Source organism: Micropterus salmoides, unplaced genomic scaffold (assembly GCF_014851395.1).
Source record: "Micropterus salmoides isolate LMB-PRFRI ecotype aquatic unplaced genomic scaffold, ASM1485139v1 Ms_hic_scaffold_8, whole genome shotgun sequence".
Classification (NCBI taxonomy): Eukaryota; Metazoa; Chordata; class Actinopteri; order Centrarchiformes; family Centrarchidae; genus Micropterus; species Micropterus salmoides.
Genome location: NW_024044570.1, coordinates 4,149,630 through 4,170,269, shown reverse-complemented (window position 1 = coordinate 4,170,269; position 20,640 = coordinate 4,149,630). Strand labels below are relative to the sequence as shown.

Below are 20,640 nucleotides of genomic sequence, written 5' to 3'. Positions count from 1 at the left end.
CTTCTGTGTTGAGCCATGCGTTTGTGTCGTGGTTGTTTAGTCTCCCCAATATACAGGTCTGTGCATTCCTCACTGCATTGGACCGCATACACTAGATTGCTTTTCTTGTGTTTGGGGTGTACCAGTATCTGTCCAACAATCCAGCAACAACAAACCAGCGGGATCGAGGTTAAATAGCTGAGTGTCCCTCCCAGTCAGTCAGTCAGAAGTGAAGAAGTCTCTTGGATGAGGGACGAAATGTCTTCTAGTATCGTCGACCAAGTCCAGTTGCCCTTGACTTCAATTTTCTTTGGATAACTATGACCTGGATGACTGAGAACCTTCACAGATAAAAGGCACCTCAGAAGTGCATGTTGAGGAAGCCCGAGAGTTTCACATTTACTTGCCTTCATCTTTATGGATTGAAAATTGGTAAAAGTCAATATTAAAAATGACCCAAGTCCAATTATTTATTCTATTGTCCACAGAAATGCGAGGAAATCTTTCTCCAAAGGACACAAAGGAAATCGTTCTGTGTGTTTCCAGCTTTCATGATGAAAATATTTTACTTATGTAGGTATCAGGTTATTCTATTGTTTACATCCCCACTTCCCCCAGGACCCTGCATCTCCATGAAGCTTTGCAATCATCGCCATCCTCCACTTGTCCATCAGATGCCCTCAGATTTCAGTCACCTGACACCTACATGCACCTGTTTCCCTACAGTAGTTATCTTAACGTCCGCCTGCTCCTGGCCAGATCCGCCATGTTGCTCTCAGCGTTCGCATCCAGCCACCTATTGCCTGTTCCTAACCTGCTCACCACACATGCCCTCTCGTTCAGACTGCCATCCCGTTGCCGTTTCTGACCGTTGCCTTCAGTAAATGTGCCTTCCCTCTAACTGCTTGCCTTCTTTGTGAGTGTGTGTTTCTGCATTTGTGTCCTCTCCCCTCTGTTGCCTGATTCCACTAACTGTGACATGCTGTTTGTATATTTAAAAGAAGATATTGCAAGTCAAGAAGGTCAGAGTTTGTTGTAAAGACTGTGAAAATATGCAAGACCAAAAGTCGCGTACGTGATGTCATAACTAGACGATAGATGATGTGATGAAAGGTCATTGGATTAAACACAAATTCTACTGATGTCTGCCAAGTGTTATTCTTGATTAGCAAGCAACCCGACCAACAGATGGCGCTACATTAAAGTGTTTTCAAATTCTACAGATAAAATAGTCCCCTCAAAGAAATAACTTACAGACAGAAGATAACCTGATCTTCAACACACAGATGTGATTACATGAGATAACATATGTTTAATATGTATTACAGCAAACTTTACTTTCATAAATTTGTGGGATTAAATTTGTTTTGTATGAAACAATTCATACAGAAAAAGTCCTCAGGTTAGAAATCAAAATACGATTCATAACTTAAATTTAATACCAAAATATAATTCTAAAATGTAATCAGATAAATTTAACAATTTCTGTCCCAGAAGAGCATCTGACAAATGATCTTTACACAGTAGGCCTATTTAAATGTCCTTGTACTGGTGTATTTGAAATATTTCCATGTTTGACAGGACCACCGCTCAGAAGGGTAATTTGTTGACGAGGGGTATCTTCTTTTTCAGGGTCAGTTCGGAGTTGACCTGCTCGGCCGACAGCAGGTTGTGCCACTGAGCGATCGGCCGCCGTGGGTTGGACAACATGTCGGCCCAGTGCTTCAGCTGGTTCCCCGACGCGTTGCAGCCCAGGAAGATCTTCCCTATGGCGTCGTTCCGCGTCATGGTGTCGTGGTCCCACACAGAGATCACCAGGTTCACCTTCTGCGGACAACAGGACAAAGTCTTTAGTCTCATTTCACTCAACTAATTCACTTATCTGGTGGTTTGCCCACCTCAGTCTGCTGGTGTTGCTCTCCATGCTAGCAGCGCTCTACAATGCGAGCATTTCGCTGCAAAATAGGTGAATGAAAAGTGACATTATTCTGACACCCACAAAACAAAATACACAGATTTGCTCCTAACTCCTAATTATACTCATAATCAGAGGTGGAAAGAAACAAAGTTCAAATACTTTGCTACTGTACTTAAGTAGTTTTTTCCCGTAGTTGTACTTTACTTGAGTATTTTTAGCAAATAATGCCCAACCCAACCAAACAGCCACCGCTTCACATCGTCAACAAAGCCTCTGGCGCTTAACTTCCCATTGGGGTCACAGAATCTGATAGGTCACACATTTTGGTGTCACACCGGAAAGGGGGGTCCGATTTGATCCGCCTTTCAGCCGGCAATGTTGGTAGTAACAGAGGCGGAACAATGTCTGTGTGAAAAGCCACGGTCGGCAGGCTGAAACAAGAGTGACGCTTCAACACTGTTATGTTTCAAGTCGCGGTCACGTTCTAATACTGAAAGTCCACTGTTTTGTTAGGTCCCCATCAACGTCCACTGGAAGTGTCTCAGCATTGACCTGTTGTTTATTTGTCATTTTTGTGCTTCTACTAGCTTCTTCACAGATCTCCGTGAGCGTGTTTTGTTCCGTCGCCTGCAGGCTGCATATCCACAGGGAGCATTTCAGAATCAGAGCATTTTGCCTGCCCAGTTTTGCTGACATGTTTAGATTTTGTTTATTTGGTAGTACTTGTAGTAGTGCTTGCTTTAGTGCTTCTACTATGATTAAGTAGGCTACGTAGTTAAATGGTTACTTTTAAGTCTGTTTTAACAGTGTTACGGTTGCGGGTTTAATATTTTTTCTGCGTTTACTGCAGGATTTCTGTGTGAAAGTGGTTACTCTTGCACAGAGCTGGAGGGCACCACCTTGCTCTCATGTCAAAGGTGAAAGCGAGTGTTTATGTGTAGCCAATATCAAATGTTTCTCGCTGTTTTCTCGTTATAGTGCTCCCTGCAGCCGGGGTCTGTACTCCAACAAAGATTATTTGTGAAGGAACAACCCCAAGTTTTTTTGTAGGTCCAACAAATACAACAGAGTGAGACGTCTTCTCTTTTAGCTGATCACAATATGTCCACAATAAATCAGTTTGTTATGATGAATTATCTCTGTTTTTCGTAGTTTTTATATTTACTGGCAGAGCCCACCATCCCTACGCTGGATATAAATTTTTTACACACATGGGATTGACAGGAAATGATGCAGAGAGGGTTACTGTTTGTAACTGTACCTCAGGAATATCAGCCTCGCTGTTCACTGTCCTGTGCTGTATCAGAGCTGGATTATGTTATTACTAATGCTAACACAACATTTCCTGCTTCTGCTGCTTCCCATTAAAAGTGACATTAAGCAAATGTAATGTTTTGTCACCGAGGTTGGTGCTAACTGCAATATTTCATCAAAAATGGCAATTTTGGTAATTTTTTCAACAGCGGATGAGTTGTAACTCTGTCAGGGATTAAACGAAGAGTCGGGAGCAGCCACAGCGAGCTCACCAACTCCTTTTACTGTTACTGCATGAAATCAGATCACGATTGTTCATGTCATGATGGAAAAAGCATATTATTGACTGACTTTTTATTTAAACAACCTGAGATAGTTTGGCTTCACAGTAAACAGATGCACCCGCTGCTCTTCTGTTCTATTTCTGTATTTTATCAGTCAGGACAGAATTCATAAAAATTACAACTTAAACCATTTTCTCATTTCACTCTAGTAGTTTCAATCCAGTCAGAAAGTTTGGGTTTTATTTGTCTCTGAGATTACTGCTTTCATCCTCAGATATACTGCATATATGTACACAATATGTTTAGGTTTAAAATAAATATTATTATCGATATCAGTCTAAAACATCCTCTCTATTTATTATCTCATGACACTCACCTGGATTTGTTCAAACGACACGTCGAAGGTGAAGGACTCGTTGAAATAAGGGTTCAACGTCTTCTTTTTAACAGACGTCTTCCTTTTCTTCCACTTTCTCTTGTCCAGAGCCAACTGCACCTTCACATAAGGATCTGCAAATACCAAGTGGAGGTTAAATTCATGCGCAAAAAACCCCAAAAAATACATATTATTAATTAATGATTAAACAACTCACAATGTTAAGAAATAATTTGAATTTAATTTAAATTGTTGTGCAGCTGGTGATTTATTTGGGCTTCAGGCACTGAGGGCTTCTGCTTACACACTAACAATGTTATCTAGCTCGGTGCACTAAACTAAATAGGTAAATGTTACATTCACTAAACAAATTAGAAAGATCCTCTACAAAACAAAACAAACCTTGTATCAGAGAAACAATAATTTAATTTTAAACATAAATGCTGGCTGTAACTCATTCCTGTTTTTATTATATATATTATAATATTTTCTTGATTTGTTGTCATATTCTACTTCTCTGCCAGTAATAGTTACAAAAATGCAAATATGCAATCGTTCACATAATGTCAACAGACTTTAGTTTAGCAGATCAGCCATCTTTTTATTGACCGTTTCTTTGTTGTCGCTTTGTTGCCATCTGCTGATAAGGTTGGGAACCGAAAACAGGTTTATACAAGCATGCATGGCTCACAGCAAGGACCGCTCAAAAGTGTGGTTTCATTTCATTAAAGAAAACAAAGCAAAGTGCAGTGCATGTGGGAAGCTCATCAGCCGCACGTCTGGTTTCACATTAAACTTGAGCAAACATATAAGACAGCACGGCGTCGATGTGAAGGAGTGTTTGATGCCTTGTGGCCTCCTAGCCTTTTTATTTGGCAATAAAGGGAGAAATTACTAAAAAGAAAGCTGAAGAGTGTCAAAAACCACAGCATCCACAACAAAACATATGGACTGACGTTTTTATTGTATATTTTTACTTCGTGAATGTTCAGTTAAAAATACTTTGAATTTACTTATTTTAATGAAACAATAAAAGTCAAGGTAAAGCTTAAGAATAAAGATATACTGTAATCTAAACATTTTTTATTGTATAACAGTATAATAAACAATATTGGAATTAAAATCAGATACCTGATACCCAACCCTACCGCTGGACCAGTAGAGCTGGAAAGGGCTAATATTGTGGTTCTGACTGTTGTGGGTCCTACAGGGGCTACTGTTGGACAGCTAGATGTAAACAGGAAGAATTTAAATAATGTACGAGCTGAAAGTACTGTGTGTCCCCCTCAATTATTTATTTCTCAGTGGAATAAGAGCGTCTAAAAGTCTCTCTGCTTCTCTAACGATAAGCTGCACAGACCATCACTCACTGTCTCATTGTTTTATTGTTTCTTTTTACAGCCGTCCACTTGTATTAGAAGGTGTCAGGGTCAGGAATTATTAGTGTGTGTATATATATTGTAGCTGGGAGAGAATAAAAATTACTTAATTAAGTAATGTTAAAATGCTGAAATGGTAAAAACTAATTAATTTGCTCATTTGAAATATTTAATAATAATTTATTGAGTCTGAGTGAAGCTTTGTGGCTGGTGTTGTGCAGCGCCCTCTTTTGACCGGAAGCCACTGACGGTAACTCTAAGCTAATCTAATCATCTGAGAACTGAATGATTTCGGTAGGAGATCTTGTCTCAGTCTGACCTGAGCTTCCTCCGATGTCCATGCTCTTCAGGTCTTTGGCCTCCAGGATCACCACAGTCAGTTTGCCGGCAGTGGGAACGTAACGCAGGGAGAAGCAGATCTCCCCCAGGTTTTCATCCTGCGTCGCACAGACGAGACAATCGGCAAAGACAAAAAAAAGATCAGCAAACAATTTAAGTAAAATAAGTAACCGATAAAGGTAAATGTACTTGATAGCACAACATGACACATGGAGATGAGTAAGGAAATCGAGTTGCAAGATCAGATTAATTAATACAGATTCTGGAAATACTTTCAGAATGGAAAGCTGTAAGTCTTCTGCTGGAAGGGTTTTGGAAAGAAGACCTGTTTGTCTTTCAGGAAAAAAAACTGTAGGTCTCCTGATTAAATGTAATGATCTCAGCAAAGGCGTCGATGAGTACAGTAACTTATAGGAAGGCTCGCCCACACTACCAAACACAAGATGTTGGTTGCAGAAAAAGGACTGCTGAACACCTCGCCAGCCACCATCACTCGCTAAGTGAAATGTACAGAGTGTGAAAAGGGGATGGAGGAAACCTCAAACTTGGCGGGCTCTGCGAGGTCCTGCCACTCCTCGATAACGTGGTTCCAGTCGACGTCGCAGAGCTGCAGCCTCAGCTCACCGATGATGTTGTGTTTGGAGAATCTGTTGAAGTCATACACCTGCATCACCAACGTCGACTTTTGGAGGGAAGACTTCGATATCTGGGAAAAGATCATTCAGGTTAGAAGACTCTCTTATTTTACTTTCTTCTCCTTTCTGTTCTCTTCACTTCCGGTCTCTGTCTTTCCTTCTTGTGTTGATTATTTACTTCTGTCCTGATTAGTTTCACCTGTCCCTTGTTATCATCACCCGTCTCCATGTAAAAGTCAGTGTTTCCCCCTTGTCTTTTGTCAAGTCATACCTATTGTTTATGTCAAGCGTTCCAACCCTGTTCCTTGTGTCTTTCCTGTGTTGCCTGTTGGATTTGGATTATTACCTATGCCATTCTGGATTTGTTTGCCCTTTGTTTGGACTGTCTGCATGATTATGGACCTTGGCCTGCCTCACCCAATTGTAAGCTTGTTCATTTTGCGTTGAACTGATTAACAAACACTATAAACTGTACCAGACCCGCCTTGGCATCTGCATTTTGTGCTGTTTTTAAATTCTTAGCTACTTCATCCAACCAAATTAAGGACCTCACATGATCAATTAAGATTAACTGATCGTTAAAAGAAGAAAAGAGAGTTCCAGAAGACTATATTGCGACATTAGAGGATTGTAACAGCTCCTAAATTTCTGTGGAGAAGGCGCATATTTTATTTTGAACAGATAATACTTTTTGTTTATATTATACTTCATACTGAAAACGATTGTGTTTGTAATCATTTTATTTCAGTTTTTCACAGTGTTTGCTGGTCAAAAGAAGATTATTTGTGAAAAGGAACAAATTGTAAATACTGGTCAAACATCAGTCGGACCGTGGCTTATCTGTATCAGAGGAAAAGCTTGGGAGCAGTTTTAGTACCTACCGTGAAGTTGAATTGTTCGTTGAACACGGGGCTAAGCGTGTGTTTGAACACTTTGGTCTCGCAGGTTTTGTTTTTGTCTGGGCAGATGTAGACTTTGACGTACGGGTCCGAGCTTCCTCCCAGGTCCATGGCCTTCAGACTTTTGGCTTGTTTGATCCCCACAGTGAGCTGTAGAGACAAAAAAAAAGAAGAACTAACAAACCACCGAAATCAGTCATCTTGACAATGACCCCACAGAGGTCGCTGAGTTTCCCCACCAGTCAGCAAGATCTCTTGGATGAGAGACAAAACCTCTGAGGACTCAACCGAGTCCAGTTGCCCTTGGTTTTAACCATCCTTGGATAACTGTGAGCTGGATGAATGAGAACCTTCACCAACAGTTAGAAAGAAGTGAGATCACCAGGCTTCGGCTGCAGGCTACATTCTTCAGGGTACATTAGCTACTAGATAACACACCTAAATCTTTGACCAAACTGTCGGTGGTCAAGTTGCAGTGTCGGTAATGCAGGCAACAGAATTTCACAAGGAAGAAAAACGTATCTCTGCTTCTGCTGCATCGATTCAGATTTAAAAACTGTCCTTCGTGTGACGGACAATGTTACAGGAGTGCAGTGCTAAACCGGTGGAGGCTCTGTGGTAAGACATGCTGAACTGTTAACAACTGATTCCAGGTTTAATCACCTCAGACTGAGCGCCGTTGTATTCCAGAGAGTAGAGCAGCTGTCCCCTTTGCTGTTTGGCCGATCCATAGTCCACGTCCCCCACACCTGGCTGAACCTATCAGAGCACAGGGAACACATCAGTTTAGACCTTTCCAACCGGTTCACATAGTGATTGTTATTATACAATAATTGATTGATATAGAATTGCAATACTTTTCATGCAGAGATACAATAAATCATTCATCTTCATGCAGGATTGAGTCTCTCTGTTTATGTTTGTGTTAGTCCAAGCTAAATGAATGATTCACTAACAACTAAACTGTACATATCATCAGACCAGGGCTCGAGACTAATGGCGTCCTGTCGTCCTGGGGACGATAGAAAATATGTTTGGGATGAAGAGAAATATTCTGTGGGACACCTCATGCTGTTACTACAGTGTGTGAAGCTATTAAAGTGCAGGAGTTTCTAACTGAATTAAAATTAAATCATTCATCATTGAGGTAAAAAGGTGCCCCAAACAGATAACGTTTCAGTTTGTTTTTAAATATTTTTGTTTGAATCAAGTAAAGAAAATATTATTTATTTTATATAATTATCATTTATTATGTCACTAACAACTATAGAGGATAATAAAGTAAAGGACGGTTCAAATAATTTTTCTGGACGGTTCCCGGACGGAGGTGGAAAAAAGTTTGTCTGGAGCCCTGCATCAGCTTGGCAGAGGGCGATGTCACTCACCAGAGCTGTGGTGGTTTTTCCGTTCACTCCATCCAGATTGATCTTCTCATTCTTCTTGTTCTGCTTCTTCTTCTTTCCTTTGCAGCAGCACTTGCAGCAGATACACAGACAGCAGAGCAGAATCAGCAGAGCACCGGCCACAAAGATGGTGTAAATCGCCCATCGAGGCACTGCAGGAGACAAGATACGTTATTTATTGTGTCATGCACATTCAAGTGTCCAGCCCACAGGCACTTATAAGACACCAAAACATTAAAGTGGTCGAATTGTGCTCATTATGCAGCTTTTATTTAGGGGTTGAATAGGTTAGGATAGAGTAGGTTTACATGGTTGTAATTTTCAAAAAACACCATATTTTTGTCACACTGCACTTTGCTGCAGCACTTCTTTTCACCCTGTGTGTTGAACGCTCTGTTTTAGCTACGGAGTGAAGCATCTCACTTCTAAAAGATCTTTTTTGGTAGCTGCAATTGTGCAGTATGGCTTCAGTCCAGCTGTACATGATCCTGAAACACAGGCAGAACAACCCGAACCGGCTTCTTAACCTAGACTGGAGCAGGACGTTTCAGAGTGGGAAGTTATTAATTCCAAAACAAATTTATTTTTCATACCTAATGTTTTGCCTGAGCTCTGTCTCTACATCACAATAACAACTTTATGTCCAGGGTAGCTAACATTATTTAAATTTCATACTCCACTACTCATACTTCCACTATACTGCTCCTAAATTTTACCCACTGACTCCTCAACACAGAGGAAATTCTCCCTCACACCAACGAATACAGCGTCTCCTACCACAGATACCACTAGCTGAACGCTTCGGACCTCCGCTCTAACTAGCCTGGTTTGATGGTGTTCCCCACTAACCGCTAGGCAAGCATTATGATGCATGTTACAAAGTGACGCAGATAGTTTACGGAAGTAAAAGCTGGACCACAATTGAGCTGTAATCAGGCATTTCAGGAGTGGGAGATGGTAACTCCCTTTGGGGAGGATTAGCAAAACTATTACATACACATATACAATAAATAACACAATAAAGGAAAGGAAAAAGGCCAAAAAGCATTACATGGCCTCTTAAAAGGACAGGATCCCACTTGAGTACTGAAACTGCTTTTTCTTGTTGTAATTATTCTTCCAGTTCATCCGGTACTAACTGCCCTCATTCTGCGATTGCGAGCCGGAGGGGGGGGGGGGGGGGGGGTTACCCAGCAGTTTATAAAGTAATTGAAATTAGCTCCACATTGACCAGCTGCAACATAAAGTGATGGACACATTAAGGCATCGATAATTATAACCCAGTTATATATTATTCTGACACAGGGCACCTTCTGTATACGTAGGCTTTTAAATGCATGGCTTTTACTTGGGTGGCGTGGATAGTTTGGAGGTGGAGGAGGGTTCAGGTGAAGCTGCTGTTTTGTGACTTACAGGGGATCTTGTCCAGCAGGTCGTTGAAGAAGTGGACTGCGGCGACGGCGACCGGGTTGGCGGTGGTGTTAGTGTGGGCAGAGGTGGGGTGAGCAGTAGGATGAGATCCTGATGCATGAGGTAATGGATGAGAGGAATTTAGATGTGGGTGGATGGTAGGCATGATGAGGAGGAGGAAGAGGAGGAGAGGAGCTCTGAAAGAAAGAGAAGAGAGTTTTAGCTTGTGATAAAATATGATAAATATAAACTGACATCAGCAGTAAGTGACTGAAATGATATAAATAAATAATATAAAGCTGCAGCATCAAGGTGTGACAGATAGTTCTTGGAGTAGTGCTCAGTCTGGATTTTGGTCGTCTTAGTCTGTGTTGAAGTCTGAGGTTTATCAGTGTTTTTTCTGACTTTGCTCCTGGAAAACACCTGAAAGTGTGCTGAATCTCTACAGAAACCGTGAGGTGTTGTCACAAGTCTTACCTGCTGCCTTGTATGTTTTTTAACTCGGTGATTTGGAAGTTTATTCTTCAGTTTTGAAAAAACTTTGTTGCTGTTTTATTGCCTGGTTTTACGTGATGCAAAAAAATCTAATACAACTTTGATTGTATAATCACTTTGTGAAGTTGCTCTGGTTATCTGCAGACACAGAGCAGCATCCTCATCCCACTGGATTTGTGTTTGTGTCAAGTTAACATACCTCCAATCATTTAACTCAACAAACTGCATGTTTATTTAAAACATTTCACACTAAGGGAACTATCTATATTGGATTTTCAGTAAACTCATGTTGCATTAAACTCTACTGGACTCACTGAAACGAATTATGACGTGTGTGAGACGACCTGAAGGCATCTGGCCCTGTTTTTCTCTCACACAATGATAAATCTGCGGTGTTATGTTTTTCAACCATGTATAATTGTTGAAACACACAGTCAGGGTTAATATGATGTTAGAGTCAGTTGCAAAGGTGCTTCTCCAGCCATTGCTAGGTTTGGGTATAAGGAATCAGTTCCATGTTAAAACCAAACTTCCAAGTGTGGTGGATTCGATAAGACACATGCATTTTGATTCTGCTCATCGGTTCTTTCCCCACTTCTCGAATATTGTCGTGCTCTCGACTGAACTGCAGTGAGCATTTTACAGTCCATAAAGCATGAAGAAGAGCCTCCTTCTGTTTGCATTCCTGGACCAAGGCCAAGTTCGGCTTAGCTTAACTAAAAAATGCAGCTCCAACACGACGAAGCGTTTACGTCAACATGGCGTGAATCTGAAGGAACGCACAGTGTTCAACGTGTCGCGCTCTCCCAGCTACAATGACGCCCCAGATACAGCTAACGCTAACGGCAACGTTTCAGGTACAAAACACAGGTGAGCTGACGTTCACCTTTTATACCGAAGGGAAACAAATGATGTCTACAAATGATTCAATATATATTTTTCTTAGAGACGAGTCACCAGAGACGCCCCTCTAGTACAGAGACTCCTTTCACTTTCACACATGAGCAAGGAGGAAGAAGATGAAGGATGAAGGTCACCGAGCACTGACATAGATGAAGAAGAAGAAAATACCGCTATAAATGTTGTAAAACCTTTCACTGTCGCGCTTTGTTTGTGCAGTGAAGGAGTTGGACCGTGAAAACTCCTGAACTTGAGGTTTCCCAACAACAGTGACATACAAAATCAAACAAACATCAGAGCCTCCACCATGAACAAACAGTAGCAGCACATTAACTCACAGTCTGATTCAAACTCTGATAACAACTCTCCTCACAATGCTTCAACACTGTTCCTGTGTCGCCCGCCTGAGGAATCCATTTTAACAAATCAACGGGCCTGGAGGCAAAACACACACACATAACTGTACCTGTACTGCTGCTTCTGCTACCTAGCCCTATCTAATCCTGATTGTAAAACCAAGTCTGAACACTCAAACTAAAAAGTGTGGACTGTCCCCTCTTTCCAAATGTCCTCCCTTTCTAAAAAAAACTTTCCAAAAGCAATCCTCACTGTTCAAACATTTTTATTGGTCCTCTCCAATGTAGATATTCAAGACTACACGTAAACATGAACACAAAACATACTTTAACTACAGGAAAAAAATCTACATTGGTTTCAAAAGTACTGTGAGATGTTTTTCTCCTAAACTCTGCTAATGGCTGGTGCACACTACAGGAAATCTTAACGACAGAATTTACCATTGTTTAATATTTTAAATGGAGGCCAGTCAGTCCCCCGTAACTACAGCATCATTTGGGCCGATAATCAATTCCAGCCAGCCTCGGCTCGTTAAACACCTCACGATTGTCAGGAGGTGAAGCTGACCCGTGATAGGCCCAATCCTCTAGTGTGCAGCCAGCATAAAGTGTTTCTGATTAAATTAAAGTTTGTTAATCAATTATTTTTACAATAACAACATATAGTTTGCATAGTTTTAAGTGAGTCACGTGTTTTAAAGGAGTACCACAGTGATGTAGTATTACACTTTCATAAAGTCAGGGTACTCACAAGAGGCAGATTAAAACAACAATTGTCACAATGGGTCAAGCCTAAGAAAAAAATCTTTGGTTCCTACATTTCCCATAATGCAACTAACGACATCTCTTAATGACTGTTTCCTGCCTGCATGTTAAATCCCCTCAGCTCCATGCCCCAGTCATATATTTTAATTCTCAAGCCTAAAGTGGCGGTCGTTCGTTCACATGAAGTAAGCGGTTGCTGCGAACTTCATGACGTCGTGTCTACTCGCGGGGTTAGTGGGGAACGGCTGTCGCTGGCGAGCTAACCATTAGCTCAGTCACAATAGCTCCCATAGCTTCTCTCCACTTTCTTTTACTTCCCCCTGACATTTTTGCTAGAAACAAAAGTTATTGATGAGGGGGAAAGAATCTAATGGGAAAATAAGATAAATACGTTTGTCGACTCCTGTCTCGGAACTGTCTGCAAACCATTGCTCTTTTGTGGAACAGTTTTTACCTCGCTTTTTTTGTTTTTTGGATGACTTTCTGGGGTTTTCATTGCCAACAAATTATGTTTTAGAGAAATAAAGGGTATACATGAGAGGCAGAGACCGGGGTTAAAGCATGTATGACCAACCTGTTCTCATCCCAGGGTGTCACATATGGACACTTGGTCAAGACCACTTAGTGTTGCCTTTTGACAACCTGGTACTCTTTAGCATCGTTTTTCTATATGTAGGGCTATGCGGTCAAGTTAGCAAGAATAAATATACAACGTCTGGTTAGACTTTCTAAATAGAGCTAGTGGTTAATGTCGTGAAACTTCACATTGAGGTTTGGTTTAGGCAACTACTAAGTTTGGGTCAGGAAAAGATCGTGGTTTATGTGACTTAACTTACGTGAGTTAAGTCACGTAACTAAAAACAATCAAAGTTGACTTTTTGTTTCACACAGGAAAAGAAACACCCGTCTCTGGGTGGAAGTCCGGTTTCCGATCCACCCGTCCACCCCATCCACCTCCTTACTCAGACCTTTCTGTTAGCTCTAATAGGCCTACTTTTACTGTTTAATAAAGATGCTATAGGGCTTCCCCCCCGTACGTTGAACTGTGACGCTAAAGGTTGCAATGTACGTTGGTATTAGACGCCGAAGGACATGACAATGATACTCTGGGAATAAGAAAGTGCTGGTATGACAGCAGTGAGCTCTCTTTTTAAAGGACATGTGATCACCAATCAACAGAAAACAATAACACCTGTACACCTGCAGGAAGATCCTCCACTACCAACCCCACATAATAATATATATAAAAATTTTTTAAACATAATGAACAAAAGATGCATTTCCATCCTCCCTGCCATGATGTGGCTATTTTCATCTGTTATTAGCCATTAATCCCAGTCTACATCTAGTGTCTTTACTACTAAATGCACAGCCAATACCAACCACTCGCCTGGTGAAGTCCAAACCTACAAGATAAACAAGTGTCTTATAGATAAAAGCTGTAAGTGAAATATTTTACTTACTAATGATGTTACAGAAACGTCGACATCCCTATTCGCTCCACCGGGGGACTGGCTAGGGCTAAAGTGTTCCTGGTCTGTGCTGCTCAGAATAAAAAGGAGCCGTGTTGGAGAACGAGTGAAGAGGAAGGAGGTGACGTCCAACAGAGAGACTGGCCTGCACTTTTCCTAAAAACAACCTTCAAACTGTTTGATCATAAGGAGGAAACATCTCCTCCCTCCATCTCCATCTGCTGTAATCAGCAGGAAAACACATAATCAACACTCCATCAGGCTTCAGCAGGAGTCCGTTTTTTTGTCTGTAAACGGTGAAAGTGGTCGTTGACAAAACAAGTTCACTTCCTGTTCTGAAGCAGAGAAACTAGAGTCCAAATCTTTACTTAAAGATTCAAAATGTAAACAAAGAGTGGCCCTGCCCACTTTCAAAATTCAGACAGTAACACACTTTAACAAAATGTTTAGATTGTATTTATATACACCAGAAATGTAGAATATTGATGGACAGAGCTGTACATCCTGGTTGATTTGTAATCGGAGTATAGCCAGGTCGTCAAACACCATTGTTTTGTCACACCTATGCAGACGCATAAGGTGCCCTTAAGCATCCGTACAGGATGCCTTCAGAAACTACTTAACGTAAGAAATCACCTGACGTACTGTAACTTAGAAGTTTGGTTAGGCTTACGCAACAAAACTACTTGGTTATGTAGTTGGAAGTCACATGACATAAGTGACAAAACTTTAAATAAGTCAACGTTGACTTTGTTTCACAGGGACCCCGCTGAAAGTCCTCTGTTGTGGAACAGCAGCTACTGTTATTGTTATAGTAACTAGTGGGCTGTGGCGGTTTTGGGGGGGCGCCAACAGGTGCCAGTACCCCGGTTACACAGACCTTGGACCTCCCTATGGCCCCCCTCTAAACAAAAAGTCTACAATAATCATAGTAATATATCTTCCTTGCGATGATATGGCGCTGATGCGAAAGGTGGAACAACTGTGTCTCAACTAGTCGGATCCTTTATGACGTTACGCCGCCACTGTCGTACCAAGGTAGTTATCCCTGATAGAAAGTGTTCCCCCTGCTGTGGGAGGAGCATTATGTGTTACTGAACTTTGTATTATTCATTGCACTGAATTGAGAATGTCTAAACAAAAAGAGCAGTTTCAGTTTCCCTCGTAAAGCAAGATAGTCGGACGATGTTATGTTTATTTTTTATTTTGGCTCCCGCAATGGGTATGGGGACGTCCCATCCCTGTGCGTTGAGCCGACCAGATGAACCGTTTTTTTCCAGTGCTGACGATCTTGAGCCAGCTGCTCTGCATCCTCCACAGCAACTCCGTGTTGTTGGAAGTCGCCCGCGAGGACGTCGAGCCATCGGGTGCGGGGTTTACCTCGTGGTCGTCTCCAGCCTGCAGCTCTCGGATCAAACTGGAGAATGGCTCTCGTTGGATGGTCAAGAGGGAGGCGGAGGACATGGCCAAACCAGCGGGTGCGGCGTTGTGCGGCCAGATGCTCTGGGCTGGCTGCACTTGATAGGAAACCCGCTGGGGCCACCTGATGTTCTCTATGGTCCTGAGGGCCCTGCTGTCAAAGCCATCTAGTCTTGCAGCCAGTGTCTTATTTAAAGGCCAGGTCTCGGAGCCATAGAGCAGGATGGGGAGTATGCTAAGTTATAAATCCGGAGCTTCGTCCTGCGTGAGATGGTATGGTGCCGCCAGAGTGGTTTCCAGAGAGACTGCAGAGCTGACGCAGTCAGGGCTCTTTTGCGGGTAATCTCTGGTTTTAGGTCCCCGTTGTTTGTCACTAGGGATCCCAGATACACAAAATTGCTGACGGGTTCTACTGTATCGTTGCCAAACCGCAGGGGAGTTGGATACGGTCCGTCACCAACATACATGAACTTGGTTTTTGTCCAGCTTACCTGGAGGCCAAGCTTCTCAGCCTCTTCACTGTATATGCCCAGAGCTCCTCTCAGCTGGCTGAGGGACGTGCTGAGCAGGATGGTGTCGTCAGCGTATTCCAGGTGAGTCAGATAATAACTGCCGAAGGCCACTCCGGGGACCCGCTCACAAACCCTAGACATCAGACGGTCAATGATGCAGTTGAAAAGGTCAGGAGCAGCCACACAGCCCTGTCGAATGCCGCTGAAGATGGGAAACCAGTCTGAGTCTCTGCCGTTAATACGGACACAGCTCTCTGCGTTACTATAAAGCAACTTAAACAGGGTAATGATCTTGGGTGGTGCTCCAAGGGCGTGTAGGATACTCCACAGTGAAGTGTGGCAGACGGTGTCAAAGGCAGCCTTCAAGTCTATGAACCCGAAAGATGGCGATCTTTACGGAATTCATAGGTCTTCCCTATCAGCAAGCGACGATGGCGATGTTATAACTGACCACGTAATTGATCACTTAGTCATCCATGTTACTGTTTGGCATCCAGACTGTCACATTTTTCAAGTAAGCTGCTCCTACAAATATCTACGCCATCACTGTACGTTAATCAGTTTAACCCATTGCTCGCCTCAACGTTACATCTACTGGACTCAAAATGTACATTAAACTGAATGCAGCATTGTTGACAATATTTTGTCCTCCTCCTTAAAGGGTAAATTATTATCATAACAATTTAATAATGCATTTAAACTGCACTTTTCATACACAGAAAGCCATAACAGTAGCCTACTGGTCCTACCAGGCTGGACATGCAGTCTGCCAAACTATGTATCCCCCTCCATACTGCACAGATGATGGCCTACTGTCAAGTATTTTGTTTTGTTCATACTTCCCATCAGGACTAATAACAGGGGTGAATATGGAGAAGTCTCTATTTTCCTAACAAAAATTATAGTGGGATACAAAATACAAACGGGGATCCAGAGGATGTCTAGTACACTAGAGCTTATACTGTTCATTAAGCCTTACAAAGAAGTGTTGCATCTTTTTTTTGTATAATTGTAATTTAATAAAACTATAACTAAGTCACTGAAAAGATCCTGTTACTGAAACAATAACTGTAAGTTACTGAAACATACTAAAACATCACATTATATACTATATAACAAGACATTTTGAAAGCTTGAACATTGCCATTGTCTCTTTTGTCACGGATTGAATGTGGCCCCTCTGACAAAACAACTGGGCCCCGCCTGGCCCCCTCAATAAAACTGGTCTAAAACCGCCACTGCTAATGGGGATCTACTGTAAATAAAAAAACAAACAGTTTCAGTTTCTAAAGGCAGAACACGGGTAAAGTGTAACAATCGTAAACCCACCAGCGGTGTGAATTTTCTTTTTCTGAGTGGAACTTCCACTCTAGCTCATCAACGATTTCTGTCACTTTTCATGTGAACAAAATAATGCATGTAGGAGACACGTGCGACATGTGGGAAAATGTGCACACTCCATGAGCTTCCAGTGTGACCGTATCAGGTATGAACACCATCATCCTACGCCCAATAATTAAGGCAGCGTGTGCATCATTTTTAAAAAATGTTTAATGTTTAAAATAAAGTTACATCTTATCTTACATCTTATACTGAAACATGGCAAAGAATGGAGATGCTTCAGTGACATTTATTAAAAAAGCATTGCCTTACTAACTTAAAAGGTAACAGCCGCTGCAAGTCTTCTTTGTGCTCCTGTGGTTTAACGTCTCATCTTGATGTAGACGTGTATCAGTGCACAGTGACAGCACTGTTGGGTTTAACTTCAGGTTCAACTAGAGAGGGCAGTGAAACACTGATTTTCTGTGTAGGATCTCGGTCCCACGCATCAACATGTAAAGAGCCACTCAATATGTTTTATTACAAATGTCATCTGAAGGTCTCTTTATCTTTAGTAAAGAAACCTCAGTGGTTTCACGGCTGTATGAAGACCCATGAAGTGGAAATAATAAAGTGCAAGAACTTCAGAAATGTACTGAAGAACTCAAATAAATAAGTAAGTAATAATTTCCACTGCTGCTGCTTCATGACAAGAAGAGAAACTCTAAACTGTAGAGTTTCACTGCAGTTCGTTAAAGGTTCAAAGAGTTTTATCATCACACAGATGAAACGTAAATGTGGCTGAAAAACAAGTTCCCTTCGCTGGAAGTCCACAAACAGCTAAAAGCTGTTTACACATTGCACACACTGACAAAGCATTTGTAGATTTAAAGATAACACCGTGGATTAGTTCTGTTGTAGATGGCTTCTTTTGAAATGTTTTCTAGTTCAATTTGTGGAACAGACCATCAGGCTGATCTTAGTCGTAGTTTAGTGTTATATAAGGTCCTATCGTGTTGTGTGGATGTTACAGTTAATCAGTCCATTAAAGGAAAATAGAAATGTAAAGTAAAAGAGTAAATAACAGCCAGAAAAGCTGCATTTGAAACAAAAATAAGAAGGTAAGAAAGGAAAGTAAGGAAATAGGGAAGGAAACAAAAAAGGACTCATAAGAAACATAACAAATTTAAGAGAAGGATGAACATGAGGCAAGAAGAGATGACAGAAAAAGCAATAAAGAAAGTTAGTTACTGAAAAAGTTACTGTTTGTTGTGTTTTTGGGGATTTAACCACAAACAACACAACATGAGCCAGTTTCCACATCAGACACATGTATAAACTGTAGTATTAACTAGGTATTGTTACTGTGTATCATATACTTTTACACACTTTATCTGTCAATATGACATTATTAAACAAGAAAACAACATTAAATGGATTCCCCCGACTGTACCTGAGTGTAACGATGAGAGTTTCTGTCCAGAAGTTTTATTTTCTTTCATTTAAATCTCATTTCTTCTCCTTTTGTTCAGTCGGCTGTTAAATGTTGTTTTTCTGTCCTGCTGAACTTCAGTCGGCCATCTTCACCTCTCTTCAAGTCTGTCTACTTGTACCTGCAGCCACCACACCTGCTGAACACACACACTCAGTTACCTACGCAGTCAGTATTCAAACAGAGGTGGAGTCGCTGCTGCTAAAATAGGACTTATTCAAATATGTGTCATCGAACAGAACTAGAGCTACTGAAACAAGAATTAAGTGTGTTTGCTGCGGCCATTAAAGGGAATAAAGGACCTCCTTTAATTAAGGAGTACTTTTGATGCAAAGATTAAGCAGGTTGATAGCGTTCCTTATTAGACTACAGATCTTTTGATGTTGTTTTATGTTTTTTTACCATTTAATCCATCCATGTTTGTATCTTCCAAATTTATTCACTCGTAATTTTCTAGTTTGTGGTCTTGTTAGCGGCTTCATGGAGGGAAATGTCAGTCGGTCGTTCCAGACTGAAATATCTCAACAACTCCTGGGTGGATTCAGATGAATATATGTACAGATATTCATGATCCCAAGAAGTTGAATCCTAAGAGCTTTGGCAATTCCCTACTTTTCCTGTAGCGCCACCATCAGGTGTCCAATAGGCCTACTTTGGTTTATGACTGAATACCTGCAAAAGTCACCAGCCTCAGTACTGATCAGCTTCTATTTAGTGCTAATTACTAAATTAGCTAAACAGCGTTTAGTAATTAGCATTCTGATGTTCAAGCCTTTACTTGATACTCCAACCCTTTATGCATTGATTTGTCAGCTGTGTGGGGGTGAGAAAGAAGGCAGGGTTTGAACTTCTCTCTCTATATCTGTCACTTTATACATAAACAACTGTGGCGACAGTTTCCAGGTGAGACATGAGAAAAAACACTGTAGCCTACAGGTCGATTATGCAGCAGATAACTACGACTCATATTTATACTTATTATATTGTTAGCCTCTAGTGGCTGTATGTCAGGAGCAAAGGGAGAAGTCAGGTGATGTAGTATAAGTAAGAAACTCCATGTAATGAAAGAGAAAAGTTTTACGTTTCGTAGGTGACTTTCATAATGTACTTATTTTAATCCAAACTATGATCTTTTAATAAACCTTACCAAGTGGTTTTGTTGCCTAAACCTAACTACATGTTTATCACGTGTTAAACTTCATATAACTTAGGTCACGTGACTTATGTAATGTATTTAAGCTCCTAAAAGTCTGTCACTGGACAGGTACTTGCTGACACTCCTACATGTTGTTTTTGGGGAAGAGCTAGAGAGAAAAGTTCACACTGCGATTCCTGTCCCTTCACACAGGTGATCAATCACAGCTTGAGCGGGTGTGATTTTAAAAACGACTGTTGGCTTGTTAAAGTTACAGAAATGGATGGACAGCAGCAGTTCTGATGAAGCACACTGCCACCTTTACGCATGATGTGACTTTGCTGCAGTCGGATGCCTTCTACCTCACATATCAATTGTTTTCCTTCGTCTTTCTTAATGTTAGACATTAGTCACATTTCTCCTGTTTTAGCTTCTCTGCATTGGCTTCCAGTAAAATCCAGAATAGAATTTAAAATCATTCTTCTTACCTACAAAGCTCTTAATGGTCAGGCACCATCTTATCTTAAAGAGCTCATAGTACCTTACTACCCCACCAGAGCACTGCGCTCCCAGAATGCACCTGTGGTTCCTAGAGTCTCCAAAAGTAGACTAGGAGCCAGAGCGTTCAGCTATCAAGCTCCTCTCCTGTGGAACCAGGTTCCAGTTTGGGTTCAGGAGGCAGACACCATCTCCACATTTAAGAGTAGGCTTAAGACTTTCCTCTTTGATAAAGCTTATAGTTAGGGCTGGCTCAGGTAGTCCTGAACCATCCCTTAGTTATGCTGCTATAGGCCTAGACTGCCGGGGGATTTCCCATGATGCACTGAGCTCCTCTCTCCTCTACTTTCTCTCCCTCTGCTCTCTCCTCCTATCACTTCCTGCAGGTTTTCTGGCTCTG

The 20,640-nt window shown here is 41.4% G+C and overlaps 1 protein-coding gene across 3 annotated transcripts; it reads right to left on the bottom strand.

Annotated features, from left to right (window-relative positions):
• Positions 1–1,266: 1,266 nt before the first annotated feature.
• syt8 (synaptotagmin VIII) lies at positions 1,267–18,719 on the bottom strand. 3 transcript variants are annotated; one of them, XM_038705209.1, is made up of 9 exons: positions 18,569–18,719; positions 9,880–10,073; positions 8,449–8,618; positions 7,727–7,822; positions 7,046–7,213; positions 6,068–6,235; positions 5,510–5,627; positions 3,812–3,945; positions 1,267–1,806 (listed from the first exon to the last, which is right to left on the bottom strand). In XM_038705209.1, the coding sequence occupies exons 2-9, from the start codon at positions 10,040–10,042 to the stop codon at positions 1,570–1,572; spliced, it is 1,254 nt and encodes a 417-aa protein (XP_038561137.1). In that variant the 5' UTR covers positions 10,043–10,073; positions 18,569–18,719; the 3' UTR covers positions 1,267–1,569. The 3 variants fall into 3 exon arrangements, with proteins under 3 accessions (XP_038561137.1, XP_038561136.1, XP_038561138.1); XM_038705208.1 differs by lacking the exon at positions 18,569–18,719 and adding an exon at positions 13,856–13,925; XM_038705210.1 differs by lacking the exons at positions 9,880–10,073; positions 18,569–18,719 and adding an exon at positions 13,856–13,934.
• Between the last annotated feature and the right edge of the window lie 1,921 nt (positions 18,720–20,640).

Excerpts from the sequence above, each read along its gene's own strand:
- syt8 (XM_038705209.1), bottom strand. The coding sequence starts at position 10,042 with ATGCCTACCATCCACCCACATCTAAATTCCTCTCATCCATTACCTCAT. Across the intron at positions 8,619-9,879 it reads CCTGCTGGACAAGATCCCCT|TGCCTCGATGGGCGATTTAC; the intron begins GTAAGTCACAAA and ends TGTCTCCTGCAG. Across the intron at positions 1,807-3,811 it reads TGTCGTTTGAACAAATCCAG|AAGGTGAACCTGGTGATCTC; the intron begins GTGAGTGTCATG and ends TGTTGTCCGCAG.